This window comes from Chrysoperla carnea, chromosome 5 (assembly GCF_905475395.1).
Source record: "Chrysoperla carnea chromosome 5, inChrCarn1.1, whole genome shotgun sequence".
Taxonomy (NCBI): Eukaryota; Metazoa; Arthropoda; class Insecta; order Neuroptera; family Chrysopidae; genus Chrysoperla; species Chrysoperla carnea.
The window spans coordinates 3,854,927-3,870,987 of NC_058341.1; the positions used below are offsets into that span (position 1 = coordinate 3,854,927).

At 27.5% G+C, this 16,061-nt stretch overlaps 2 protein-coding genes across 2 annotated transcripts in view; both read left to right on the plus strand.

The window, feature by feature from the left end:
* The window catches only part of LOC123300298 (metabotropic glutamate receptor 5-like), a 142,632-nt gene that overhangs the window by 100,762 nt on the left and 25,809 nt on the right, over positions 1–16,061 (plus strand). Inside the window, exon 12 of the mRNA XM_044882851.1 lies at positions 2,287–2,419. Within this exon, the coding sequence (XP_044738786.1) occupies positions 2,287–2,419 (133 nt within the window). The remainder of the gene's footprint in view (positions 1–2,286; positions 2,420–16,061) is intronic.
* LOC123301536 lies at positions 5,973–7,785 on the plus strand. Its single transcript, XM_044884312.1, has 2 exons — positions 5,973–6,097; positions 6,827–7,785. The coding sequence occupies exons 1-2, from the start codon at positions 6,068–6,070 to the stop codon at positions 7,727–7,729; spliced, it is 933 nt and encodes a 310-aa protein (XP_044740247.1). The 5' UTR covers positions 5,973–6,067; the 3' UTR covers positions 7,730–7,785.

Below are 16,061 nucleotides of genomic sequence, written 5' to 3' on the forward strand. Positions count from 1 at the left end.
AGTTCGCTTTTTAGAAATACAAAACACGTACACAGGAAAAATTGAAATTGTGTAATAAAAAATTATGCACAAACAATGTTCTGTATATTTATTTACTACTCTGTTTGTTAGAAAGAAGACGTAAATATGAAATGTATAATCATTGGAAGTATAGTGTGATGAATAAGGCCTCTAGAGGACAGACTAATAACTTTATTAGCCTGAGTCAGTTTATTAGTATTTTCGTTGTTCAATTATACACGTCTGATAATTCTCAATCACCGATTCTTCGAAAAATAACAATTAAAAAGTTATTTCAATTTAGATTTGCGATCAAACTTTTCATCTGTGCTGTTAGTTTTAAGATCTTTGCCTTAAATTTCAATTCTAGGACCCCGCTTTCTTGAAACATGTTAAAGATAGGTTTAATTTGACCACAAATTAGAAAAGTATGACCCAAATTTAGTAGGATTTCATACTTTGTTTATCAAAATTGGATAAAATTTAGATGCGGTAGAGCAAAATTAAATTTTTTGGATTTTGATGACGTCATCAAGTTAAAAAAAAATTATTTTTTTGATAGCACAGCCAAATTTTATCCGATCTGATTGGAATTTTTTTTGAAACCCACTAATTTTAGGCCAAGCTTTTCATCTGTGTTGTTAGTTCCAAGCTAGCTTTCTCCTTTGTGCTTAATTTCGAATCCAGGACCTCACTTTCTTGAAACATGTTAAAGATAGGTTTAATTTGACCATAAATTTGAAAAGTATGACCCAAATTTAGTAGGATTTCATACTTCGTTTATCAAAATTGGATAAAATTTAGATGTTATACATAGATAAAACTATTTTTTTGATAGCAGATGTCACAAAGTTCAAAAAATCGATATTTTTGATAACACAGCCATATTTTATCCCATCTGATTGGAATTTTTCCACATTCAAGCTTCAATCAGTTTTAACAATCATTCAATAATAATTCTATTGAATTTGAACCAACCTACTCAAAATTTAAAACATTACAAAATTTCCGATTTCACGATAAAAAAAAAACTTTCTTTTAATAAGAAAATTAATAATTATATCTACATGAAAGGAATTATTTATTTATTTCTTTCATTTGAATACATCATTCATAAGTTTTCTAAAAAAATTTTCTCATTATCCTTTCTATATTTTCGGTTTATTTAGTACCGACATACCATTATTTTAAAATTGAACCGGTTGTTAACAGTTCATGTACCTTCGTAAATTTATAATTTATAAATACATATTTATACAATTATTTTCCGTATTTCCCCAAAAATTATTTTCACACATAATAATTTATTCATATTTTATAATAATATAGGCAATGTTCATTACAAGTTTGTTTTAGCTCTTGCGTATAAAATTAAGTAAACTAATTTTAAACCTATACTGAAAAATCTATTTATAAGAACACTATAGGTTTGATGCTGGTTACATTTATCACCAGTACATTTTCCTTCACGAAAATTCTTCAAAGTATGATAAAAAAGCATCCTAAATAATTTGGATATACGCTTTTTTTTAATCTTATATAAAAAATCTCTTGTGTTAGTGGGCTCACTCTACGAAACTGCTCGACCTATTTTAAGGTCGAGTAAAAGGGAACACAAGTGAGGGAAGGGAGGTGAAGACTGTAGCGCGGTAGTCTTTGTTTTTAAAGTAGAAATTACCCAGTGAACACGACCGCAGTTTGCCGGGTCAGCTTGAAATAAATGCAAAAATGACTTTGATCGTTAAAACGAAATGTTCTTTGTCCAAAATTGTCCAAAGAATCACAGCAAATTACAGCAAAATATGAAATTGCAAAGATCTATATTACCTACAATGAATTTTTTGTTCGAAACTTGATCTCTAATTTACAGAGTTTTTAAACAATAAAATATGTTAATTGTTTTACTTTTTTAGAATAAAAAAGTTGAATAATTACAGCAATCCCATAATAGACGAATTCCCGAAATATCTATTTTCTTTGAAAGATATCTTTTGAAACCTTTCTGTTTAAACCATAGATATTGGTATTTACGCTAGGCCTTTATAAAGGATCTTCACTATGAATAAATACCTGTCTATTTAATATATTGTATCGTATACAAACCAATTGCTCACAATATATACAGAAATATTTCAGATATTTATCCTGCTTTGGGTAAGGGGATAATAGTTTTTTTTTTATTCCTAAATTCCAAAATATGAAATGAAACCCCGCACAATATAGTACTTAATTTAAAAAGTAAATATTTAAATTATATTTTTAATATATATTTTTTTTATATTCTAGAATTTCCAGAAAGGTGGTCAAGATAAACGATGCTGTTGGGTATGTGTACCATGTCGATCGAATGAAATACTTGCAGATGAGACTACATGTCGAAAATGTCCACCTGGCACATGGCCGAACACAAATAAAACATGTGAGTTCATATTTATTTTATAATAATTTATTAAGGATGTATGAGCATGGTAGTGGGGGCACAAATTTAAAAATAGATATTTTCAATTTTGATGATAAATTTATATTATTACTTGACGATATAAGACGAAAAGTAAGAATAAAATTTTTCGATATCTGGCTTAATTTTCAAAATATCGAAAATTGAAAATTTTGTTTAATTATTTAGCTTTCGATATTTTGAAAACCAAGACACATATCGAAAAATTTTATTCTTATTTTTCGTCTACATTCATAAAGTTATAACAAAATTCATCATCAAAGTTGAAAATAAGATAAAAATAATTTCAACCCTTAATCTACCCTGCTCTTACATCCCTTTTATGGACGGTGACACTTAGTTTTTTTCTTTTCTAATTCATTGCTAATATGTTTACTTTCTATTAAAAAGTTTTTTTTAAATTTGTTTTCATTCATTCCAAATGAAAATTATCAAAAACTTCCAAAATATGTCGTTTTTTGAGATTCCTCCATAAGAGCCAATGTATTTTATATCGATTTTTAATGACTTTTTTCTTAAAAATTTGCACGGTTACCTAAGCTGAAATTTTAACCACATATTCTTTGAGTAAAATACTACCTACAAACAAATTTTGAGCCTTTAAATCAAACATTGTTTTCATGCTCATACATCCTTAATAATAGAATACTGAGAGTTTCTTTAATTCGATTTTTAAGAAAATTACCAAAAATATACCGTGGGACACCGCGGGTTTTTTTAAATAATAAATACATACTTGAAACTTCGTGAATGGTTTCTTTTTGACGAATCTACTTTCCTCTACGATTTTTTTTCGAAATTGCTACGTTAAAAAAAAAGAAAACCCCGTTTAGTTGTTACTGGTCCATAATGAGCTATTCCTATATAATTTTAAATTATTATAATAACTCAGTACAAATTATTTTTCAAACGTTTATAATTACAGGTATATAATTTTAATTTTATTGTGAATTTAAATACTATAACTATATATATGTTATTTTAAATTATTTATTTTTATAATTAATATAAATAAATTATTCATTTTAAAATAAATATTAAATTAGTTAGATTTAATTATACCTATTTCTATAATGCAGACCATGTAGGTACTTATAATTTTATTAATACAGATATGATTATGAAAATGTCAAGTAAATTAAACAAGTTAACACTTATTTTACGCTAAAAGCTTATTTTACACCACATACCATAAGCAAGTAGATTATATACTGTTTTAGAGAACACTTTGATCAAGTTTAGATCTCGAAAATGTAGTCATTTCAACTAATGTGGAAATAGCCAGAATTGCTAGTTTGGACGTAGCAAAGAAAGACTCGCCATTATTATGGCTGAAGCATAGTTTATGGGAAAAACTACCTTGAAAGTTTTATAATGAAGAATAATTTTTTTAAGCGTGAGCAAAATGTTCATAGCACAAGTATTGACGAGTTAGATCAAATAATAATTATACTTTTTACTCCATTTACAAAAACCAGCCTCATTCTTTTTGAGACTCATTTTAAATAGGTATGTTATTGAGGCCATTATCTCGAAAATTTCGAAACTGTGTATGTTTAGAACAATAATTTGATGTCGACAATATCGTTTTAAGGTATTTTTGTTTTCTATTGCATTTAAAAGGTGTGGTAATTCTGTCAATATATTTACACTAATGTTTACTTAAAACATTACAAGGCTCTTTAGGCTTGGTTATCATGTTCTGTTGTTACTAAAACAAGGAGTCTAAAACACAAAGGATATTACTTGTACCTAAAATGCTATTTTCATATAAATATATGTTTAATAAATATATGTGTTGTATGTATAGTATAGTATAATATGAATTCAAGGGGAAAGTTGTCTAGGAAGGCCAGTCGCTTTTTTAGTCATCGTTAAGGAGGAGTGCAAGGATTGGATAATACTAGGAATATCAATAAAACTTTATAAATACATTTTTTGATTAACAAAGATTCCAAAAATCACAAAAAATTCCTAGATCATCGGGCTTTTTATTATTATATTATCGTTCAAAGTTGGCTGAAAAAGTGATGAATCATATAGGTTATACTTTTCAATTGGATATTTTTATATCAAAAAATCTAGAGAGTGTGATAAAAAACTATCTAAAATATTCAGATAATCTTGTAGTTTATAATAATACCATCAAAATATAAGATTGCCGATGGTATCAAAACAAAATTTTAATTTAATTATGAGTTCATCGAAGAACCATCATTTGATGAACAGAGACGACTATAGTTAGAGTATTGATGATTGAAGAGAGATATCTATATTATCAAATTTATAAGCTTGCACACAATATATTATATATTTTTGTAGTTTCATGGTTTTGTAAAGCTAAAAATAACACATTATTTGACTACAAAGCATGTATTTGGTTTATTTGTATGTACTTTGCAATAAACCAAAACTTTTTTCAATTCTGTAGGTAAACAAACACTTTAAATAGTTTTTTTTTAATTCAAATCGGCTAGTTTTGGAGAAATCTATGAAAACATATCATCCATCCACCGTTTTCCCTTTAGACCAATCTAAAATATACCTACTTTTGAAGTCATTTATTTAAATAATAGGACAATTCTCCCCCCCTCTAATATGTCCCCCTCCTCTCCCTCTCATGTCAAAAAAAATCCAAGTAAAGCATGGTCTGAAGGAATGAGACAATGTCAATTTTCGTAATATTCCTGTAGGTAAAGTTATAAGTCAGCAGTGCTATATTATAAATGAATAAGCTAAGTCAACCTTGACGATCTTCCCATGTGTTTACACATAAATTTGTAGGTAATATGTATTTCTAAACACATATTAAATGGTAGACCGCTATTTCCTTTATATCTAAAAGCATATTTTGTGTATTTTGTGATGGTACAAAGTATATATCGAGTGTTTATATAAATACGCGAATGAAATTCCAAGCTTTTTATAGCGTGTACCATTCAAATCATAAAAAGAATGAAATATTTTGAAATTTTCATATTAAGTTTAATAATCAATCGTATAACATACTGTAAAAATTGATATCAAATATATAGTTTATTTATATAAAGAAACACAAAATATTGACGATTTTACGTGGCTCAAAATTCTATTTCTAGCCGTATAAGCTATATCTTAAAATAAAATCATTTAAATCAGAAAAATACGTCAAAATATAGCACAATATTTTTTTGGGTTTCGAAAGAATGAAACATTGAAATGCACTCGTTGAAATGCAAATATCGAAAAATACAATTTCCATAAAATCCACAATCAAATCACGCTTAAAATTTCAATTATCTATATTAACACATCTACCTTTTTTATTTCCCAAAAACGAAATAGTAAGAATCGTAAAATCTTTACTATATTGTGGACTTTGGATCTATTTTTATTATTTCATAATTAGTTTTAATTAACTGATTCAGATTTTTTGTTAAAAAAAAACAGCAATTTACTAATTAGATCTTATTTGGTAATAGTTTCACAAGAATGACCTTCGTTAAAAATTTTTGCTGGCTTTATTTCTAATATAGACTTTCAGAGAAGAATAGTGCTTTGTACTTAATTCCAATAGGTTAAAATTTTCAACAGTGTAAAGCAAATTTCAAAACTCATTTTATTAGAACAATGGTTTTTTTACAATTATTCATCGGTTTGGTAAGTCCATATTTAAAAAATTTCTCTGGAAACACTTAAGGATTCTCATCAAAAAACTATTTTTGTTTAAAAAGTTTTTTCGCAAAACGTTACCTTTCGGAAGAATTGCGGCCTAAAAATATGTCATCATTGCATTTAATCGAAAGAAAACACGCTAACTTCGGAAAATATCTTAGCCAAAAGTTGCCAAGGCAATTAAATCTAAAAAACTTTAAAGGTATTTGAGATATTTAGCTGTATACACTATAATGGCCCACCCAGTATATGACAATGTGTGTTGAAAATACAGTATAATTTATACATACAAATAAAAAAAACTATAAGTTTTTATCAACGGGTTACATATTTTTGCATGGATTTTTCTTTCTTAAGAATATTTTGTCGCTCAAATTTTTTTAGAATATTTGAAACAACGTAAACTACTTCTTAGTACCGGAACTTTTTGTGGATATTACCATGTCAGTATCGAATTGAACGCCATTCAGTTTTGAATATTAAGAGAATAGCAACATAGCAATAGCCACAACGGGCGAGTCAATGAAAAATAGGCGTCAGACCCATACTGGCTGGTGATATCACAATACTTCTGGAGAATAACCCTAATAAATACTGTAATATTACTTATGCTAGCATAGATACTATAGTCTATACCATACCAGCATTGTAGTAAACGCCATACATTTCATATCGTGTATAACATGTAACCATCGGTCGCTTTTATTGTTTTAGGGGATTGTTTCTGTGTTATCAGCCAATAAAACACAATCTGATAATGATTCGAAAATTGGAAATAAGAATGCAAATAATTTTCATGAAACTTTGGGAAAGTTTCAAGGAAATATAACAAAAATATCTGGAAAAACCATAAATGAAAATAATACTTTAAACAGTTTTAACAAAACATTTGCCAAGTTTCAAGACAATATAACATTATCCGAAACAAATTCAAAGACTCGAATGATGCCAAATCATATTCCAATAAAAATATATGGAAAAGGGAATCAAACAATCGATGTTCCTTATCAAAAAGTAGGCGTTATAATAGAAACTAATCAAAATCGAAAAATTCAACTTAAACCTATACAATCAAAATTTAATGGAAAGCAAAATTTAAATCTAACATTTAATAATAAAACATCCCCTAAGAGTTCGAATGGAAAAATTGGACCTGGAAACCCTAATCAAAAACGTCCTTATCAAACGAAAGGCTTTAACACAGGAAAAAATGAAAAAATTGGGACATATGGGAAAATTAAATTTAATGGAAAGCAAAGTTTAAATGTAACAATAAATAATGAAACATTTGCAAATAATTCTAATGAAAAACTTGGGGTGAATAATTCCATAAAATTCGATGTAAACGATGTATTTCATACTGTAATGAAAATGTTAAAAGATTTCCATGAAGCTACGGGAATGAAAGAAACTTTGAAAATGTTAATGGAAAAAGCTGCTGTTGCACTAGCAAAGCTTGATGGTATGCTGAAATATATAGGAGAAACAATTACAAGTGTTAAAGAAAAAGTGGAAAAATTACAAGATGATATTTCACCTGTAACAAATAAAGTCCCGAATAAGATTAAAAAATCGTGGGGTAGGACAAAGAGAAATTTAGACATCTATTTAGAATAAAAAAATACTGACGGTAAATGCAAAAGAAAATTGGCTTTTCTTGGGAGTATATCGTTTTCTTGGACAGATTTTCTGAAACATTATATTTGACGAAAATTCGAATATTTCTCTCTGATCGAATTTCATTTTTTTAATATTATAAATATGAAATTACAGTCGCAATAAAATGATTAAAATATATTTTTTTAATTTAATTATTAGAATAATATCTGACGCGGTGACCTTAAAAGATGACCTTAAAATGAATTTAAAATTCGAAATTTTCGCAGGTATTTTAGGGAATACGCACTAATAAACGCAGTTAACGTAACCGCTCTCAGATACCAGGTTCAAGATTTTAATAAGACTTTGTACAAGATTTCAGGCGAAAATTCAAAAACTATCAACCCAATCGTTAAATAAGCCCAATTTTTTGTTTGTTTGAGTGAAAAATTATCAAAAAAAAACTGACTTTCCTCTTGAGTCAAAATCTTATCTAGAATCATGTTTTCTGGTTCACAGAAAATAAGGTAGATTTCAATGAATACTTTAAAAGCTTGTCGTTTAATCGCCGAAATATCCAAATATTCGTATCTATAGATTTGTTCGGGTAATTACAGCCCAAATAGAAGCAATTTGTACTAGATTTCAAGCGAAATTTATTGAGTAAAAAATTATCCAAAAAACTAAGTTAAATCTTGTCTTGAAAAAGTCAAAATCTTATCTAGAATCCATGTTTGACGACCATTATACGAAAAGTATATTTCGGAGGAGTGACATTCTGGACCAATTGCTTGACATTTCCCAAAAGATTTACCTAAATTTTAAAGCACTTTGTATGTATTTGATATTAATAAGGTTTTGTAAGGTCATCTTGTTACCTTTATAGTAATTTTCTTACATGGTACAGTAAATTAATAAAGATACCTTGTTTATTGGTTATGTTACTTATATAAATATATTGTAACATATTACCCATATAATATGTACAAAAGTACAGTCTACAACTGAAAAATAACTTCAATTCACATAAACATATTTATAACCAACTCCGATAATTTTTATTTATACGTTTACTACACGTAAATTGGATTTTAACGCCTTTTATTAATGGTAAGACAGATTATATTAAGGTGTTTCGATACCAAAACGAAAACCTTCTATTCCTTGAGATACAAAACAACCTTATAAGGTATGTACACAGTTTTAGATTGAAAACGTTTCACCATCTTTGTATAGACATCTTCAGAGACAATCCATACTAATATTATAAATGCGAAAATAACTCTGTCTGTCTGTCTGTTACTCTTTCACGTCTAAACGGCTGAACGGATTTTGATGAAATTTGGTATGGTGATAGATAATAACCTAGAAATGGTCATAGGCTATAAATAATCACGCCATCGTTCTTAGGGGGTAGGCAGTAGGCAGATAACTAAATTGAGTTAGTGATTTTTAGTCGTTTTTGTTGGGACTTTTGCACTTTCACGTCTAAACGGCTGAACAGATTTTGATGAAATTTAGTAAGGTAATAGATGGTTACCTAAAAACGGATATAAGATCAAAATGATCACGTCATCGTACTTAGGGGGTAGGAAGTAGGCAGAAAACTGAATTGAGTTAGTGATTTTTTTATGGTTTTTGCTGGGAGTTTTGCTCTATCATGCCTAAACGGCTGAACGAATTTTGATGAACTTCAGTTAGGTGATAGATAGTAACCTAGAAAAGGATATGGAATATGGGGGGAGGGGTGAAAGTGGGAATGTTGCCCAGCAAAGCGGGTAGTTCACAGCTAGTGTTACATAAATATAATGATCTTGAAATATCGTTTGTGTATGCACTAAACATGAACCCAAGAACACAGTACAATATTAAATTTTATAAATAATAAACAGATGAATCTTTAATACTCCGAGAAAATTGGCAAAGAGGTGTACAGGGTGTGTCATTTGAATCTATAATAGCAGATAGCTTGTTTTGTAGGTAAACAATCAAAAAATAACTTAAATGGGTGACATCATGTTTTTTTGGACCCAGTTCTTCGGGTTTCTTTTTGGCCAAAGCATTTTTCTGTAGTTCGCGTGTTTCTTAAAAGAAATAATGGCATATTTTTAAGTCGCGTTTTCTCTGAAAGTTGGTGGTTTAAATGAAAAAGGTTAGCTTTTTTACGAGAATCATCTTTCTAATTTAAAGTGTTATTCTATCTATTACCTTTAAGAATCTAAATTGGCTAATAACTCGAAAAACTTAACCTGATGTCAGAACATGATGTCCCCACATTAAACTTTGCAATTTTCCACTCTGTATGAGATTGTAAAATCCTTTTTAAAAGTATGCAAATATCTGCTCGGGCTATAATTTAATGGGAGTATGTTGAGTGTTGAATGCATCTCTAGAATGTTGCATGAAAATTACCAATAATACAACAAAGATCAAACCAGAATCGAGAAAGTTATGTTATTTTAATTAACGTATGCTCTGAGAATGTAAAGAGAGTTTTCTCCTTCAAGGTATACAAATATTAATAAGCAATAAACGTATTAACAAAATAATATAGTTTGCACTTTGCACTTAGCTCATTCAAAACTTCTAAATATACGTTTTGTACACGGTGGTCTAAAAATCAGGGAATTCAACACGGAATAACTAATAAGTTAAGTCTCAAGCTTGTCTAAAAAAAATATTGATATTGAATAGTCCCAAATTTATCTAAAAACACCTAAAAATAATGTCACGAACAAAATTTTGGTGTTCATAAAATCACCTAGTTAGTCCATTTCCGGTTGTCCGTCTGTAAACACGACAACTCAAAAACGAAAAGAGATATCAAGCTGAAATTTGTATAGCGTTCTGAGGACATAAAAAGTGAGGTCGAGTTCGTAAATGAGCAACATAAATGAATTGAGTCTTGGGTCAGTAGGACCCAACTCTTGTAAACCGTTGGAGATAGAAAAAAAGTTTAAATGTAAAAAATGTTCCTTATAAAAAATTAAACAACTTTTGTTTGAAATATTTTTTCGTAAATATTATATCAAAAAATCCCGATAGGAACTACACGAAGTACCTTTCTAATATTTTTCCAAAAAATCGATATAAATGTAAAGGATTATTTAATCCTTTTCTGAAATACATATATTTTATTCAATAAATTATTTTTTTTAAATTCACTAACCTTTAGGAGACTTCTTCCTTCAGGAATATTCGATGATCCAAAAAAAACACTGAAAAAAACAAAGATATAAAATTTTTGCAAGTTATAAAAGTAGAATATGCAGATTATTTTCATTCAAGTTAGTACAGTTCAAAAAAAGTTAAGACGGTTTAAAAAATAATTCATAAAAATTGGACAAAATTTGGCCAAAATATCCAAAAAATTGCTAAATTTAATGTTTCTACAATATTTTTCAAATTTTTTTACAATGTTTCAAAAAAAAATTCAATCGAATCGAACAAAATTTGTAAATTAAAAGTAAGTTAAAGTGTCAATATGTCCGTTACATTCAAAAATGTACGTTATATGATAATGAGATCATAATTTAATGAAGTAAATTTAATTAATTATCTAATAAAAGTAATTTATATTAATTGCAGGTAATTTTAAAAAAAAATAAAAATAAATAAAACTTTTCCAATTATAAAAATCTCACTTTAAATCACCTAAAAAGAAAAAAATTAATTAATTAATTAATTTACCTGTATTTAAGTATACTGAGTGATTTTCAAAGTTATTTTTTTATATAAAATATTACACAATTCCAACAAAAAAATATTTCACTACATTGAAAAACTATTAATACAAATTTTTATATAAAAATAATTATAAATCATATCGATTTTCCCCAGAAAAATCAATAAAATATGGACAAAAATTTCAACGCGTCCATCCAATACCAAATTCAACACCAAAAAGGACGCTTAGATGACTTAGAATTATGGGTATTAAAATTTAATCTCAAGCCCAAATAATCCCAAATGAATTAAAGAGAGAGTCACTATACTTAAAATAATCATACTTTTTAAACGAATATTTTGATTAATTTTAAGTTTTTGTTTGAAAATAAATTAATAAAATTAATAAAATTAATTTTAAAATATAAAATTTACTTTAAAACATTTTTAAATAATATTTAATATTAAATAAAACTTTAAATAAAAATCTAAAATTCATATTTGTTATCCTTGTCTAACGCTCAAATAAAAAAAACAATTGAAAGATGATATATAAAAAAAAACAATTGAATAATTGTATAAACGTCAAATTGACAGATAATTTAATATTTTAAAATGTTTTATTTTCATATAAATTGATGAAATTTATGGAAATTATTGATAAAAACTTGAAAAATTTATAAAAAACTACCTAGAAATACACATTCCCTGAAAAAAAATTGCAATTTTTTTTATTCCATTTAATGCATGTTTTAAGTACAAATACCTTGTATTGTATTAAAATAGTTCAACTGTTTTACAAAACAAAAACCTGTTTAGATGAACCTTGATAGAAATTTCAGCAAACTTATTAGAAGGCCTAGAAAAATTCCCCTTTTTACCTATCATTGCCTAATAGTTTTACAGATTGTCATGTACCATTTCCTTGTTTCTGTTTTAGAGGGACCTGATCATGCTATGACATGGAATTTCGTAAAAATAAGCAAATCACAGTGGATCACTTTGGATATTTTATCCAAATCGAACAAAATTTGGACAAGATATCCAAAAAATGTTTTTTTATACACTATGACGTCACTAAATTCCCAAAAAATTGATTTTGCTCTATCACACCCAAATTTTATCCTATTCTAATAAACCAAGTATGTAATCTCATTAACTTTCGGCTATTTTTTTCAAATTTTGGGTCAAATTTAACGTTACTGCAATCTTTTTCAAAATTTAACTATCATGGCTTCCACATTTGGCCCAAGAAGTGGTATAAGCAACTTACTACAAAATGGAAAATACTACCCAAAGTTAGTGTGTTTCAAATAAAATTTCATTCAAATCGAACAAAGTTTGGCCAAGATTGGGATGTCCCATTTCCTTGTTTCTGTTTTAGAGAGAACGGATCATGTTATGGATTGAAATTTCGTACAAATAAGTTTTAATCCAATTTTTTATGACAAACCTTAAATAAAGAAGTCAAAATATTTCAATGGCGGGTAAAAAAATAAATACTTACTTTTCAATTTTAATGACAATTAAAGTCAAATACACATTACATGGGTTATTATATTATTCCTTGTAATCCTACAGGATATACAATCAAACTTTTTAGACAAAGGATGAATGAACATATATATGTGTGGTATCTGTAATAGACATCTAACTAGACACATATGATATTTATTTTTGCTGATAAATACATACCAAAAAAAAAGAAATCTATATAAAAGATATTTTAGATTATCCGAAAATAATTTGCTACTAATATTTTGATATCCTTAAATTTGACATTCTTATATGACTGTGTATTATTTAAAATTGTCCTATATGTCCTATTTATTGTACAAAGTGATTCAATTGCAATACAAATTGCTTGTCCTGTGAAGAGTAAGATAAACCTGTAAAAGGAGGAATATTCATAAACCACGGGGCCTAGTCCAGGTTGGGAGAATTAGTTTAAATGCTATCTCCAAGGAATAGTAATTTGACCCAAAGAGTGTTATACGTGATTTACTGACAATGGAATTGGATGAGTATTTCAAAAAATACTGCATTCAAATCGAACGAAATTTGGCCAAGATGTCCAAAAAATTGATTTATTATACTTTATGACGTCATTAAATCCAAAAAGTTAGATTTTGCTCTCTCACACCCAAATTTTATCGCATTTTAATAAAACAAGTATGTAATCCCACCAATTTTTGGCCATAATTTTCAAATTTGGGGTCAAAATTAACGGTTCTGCAATATTTTTTAATATTTAACTATCATGATTTCAACAATTGACCCAATGAGTGGTATAAGCGACTTACTAACACGAAAAATGGAAAACACGACCCAAACTAAGTATGTTTCAAAAAAAATTTCATTCCAATCCAACAAAATTAGGCCAAAATATCCAAAAAAATTTTTTATACACTATGACGTCATTAAAATCCAAAAAATATAATTTTGCTCCATCACACCAAAATTTTATCGTATTTTAATAAACCAAGTATGTAATCCTACTAATTTTTTGCCATACTTTTCAAATTTACGGTCAAATATTACGTAACTTCAATATTTTACTATTATCATGGTTCCCACATTTGGCCAAAGTAGTTATATAGGCGACTTACTTACACGAAAAATGGAAATATTAACCCAAAATTAGTACGTTTCAAACAAAATTTCGCTATTGAGGCGCACAAAGCCACAAAAATCGGAAAAATCAATTATAATTCGAAATGAGCAAAAAAGGCTATGTGACACTCTCAAGCGTGCAAGGAAGTTATTTTGAATGAACATCTAATTCAATTTTATTTATGTAACACACTAAATTTAGAACATCATTGTACAAAATAGTTTATTATATTTATTATTATATTTATTAATATGAATATTATTGTATTTATGTTTTTGATGATTGAGAGTGAATATGATATTTCTATGATATTTTGTGTTTTGTAATATAATTGCTTTTAATGCTTTTAGTTTTATTATAATATAGTTTATAATAATAATGTTACAAAACCACAAAATATGACTTTAATCTAAAATTGAATGACTGATTTTGATTTTCTTCACTATTTCGATGACGTTTCTAATTTTCATTGCGATTGTGTTTAAATTAATAACATAACTTTGTTTAGAATTATAATATTACTAACTTGATCCGTAAGGACCCGTCATAACCCGTGGTTAAAAACAACAAACAACAGATTTCGTAGAAAAGTTGTGAAAAAATCAAAAGTTCTTGAATTAATATTAGGAGAACATGTATTAAAAATAGTAATTATATGACTAGAGTATAAAGCATCTGATAAAACTAACATTTTTGCCTAACCTTTGAACCATTCTGTAAACTCATATATGCATTTTTCGTTCAAAATTGAATAAACAATATCAAAAATACAACAACAAAAAAACTTTAATCAAAAAGAAAACCGACTTCAAAAGAAAAACTTTTCCAAAACAAATTAATAGGCACTCTAAAAGTAAAAAAATAACGATAATATAATGTAGTTAAAACTATTGTTATTTTTGGAGTCGGTGTCAGCCAAGGACACAACTATGACATAACAGTTTGCTACATTAGCTTAGCTGACACCGAATCCAAAAATAACAATAATTTTAACTGCATTATATTATCGTTATTTTTTTACTTTTAGAGTGCATTTTAATTTGTTTTGGAAAAGTTTTTCTTTTGAAGTCGGTTTTCTTTTTGATGAAAGTTTTTTTTTATTTTGTGATTTTTAGTGAATCTGAAGTACATTAACTAATTTATCACTAAAAAAAGAATCATCGAAATCGGTTGGCGTGATATTGAATTATTCGTCCTCTTGTCGTGCATACTTAATGCAAATATAAGACTTTTATGGTTTTCTCATGGATGCCGTTGTCAGAACTGGACCAAAATGAAATGGTACAACATGGGAAGCCTTTCAAACAGATAAAGAATCATCAAAATTGGTTCACCCATTCGATAGTTCTGAGATAACACACAATAAAAAAAAATACAGTCGAATTGATTACCTCCTCCTTTTTTGTTTGAAGTCGGTTACAAGGAAATAAAATTCTAGGCAATTTTCTTTTGACTTTTCCTGTACACTTTTCTTTACATATACGTATCATACGTATCATCATATATAACAAAAAAAAAAAACAATACACTAAATAAAATTTAAATTTATTGATGTTTATTGAAATTGTATATATGGGAAAATTGAATTTTCTCATTTAATATGTGAAAAACTCATATAACGGAAGTTGGAAAAACAGGAAAGTGGGTACTTGAACACACAATATTATTTGTTATTTTATTAAAAACTCTATTCTATTTTTCTTTGCAATTTCATAAATTTTACTCTGAAATTTGAGGTCAAATGAAAATGAGAAGGTTATTTAAACAAAATTTATCGCCTGTAAAAAAAAGAGCGAAAGGTTTGACACCCGGTAGAAACTATGTTCTTTTCTTTAATTTTTCTTCAATTCTAATTTATTTAATTATTTAATTTTTATTTTTATTTTTATGTAATTCTGATAATACAAGTCTAGGGAGATGTGCTAACTCCTGTCGGTGCATAGAAACCAGTGCCAATAATATTTTATTATTTCTAGGTATTCTTTTCATCTCATCTGATGTCCTTGATCATCACTTTGATATTAATTTAAGAAGGAGTGTTATAAGTTTAAAATGTTTATCTGTGCGCCT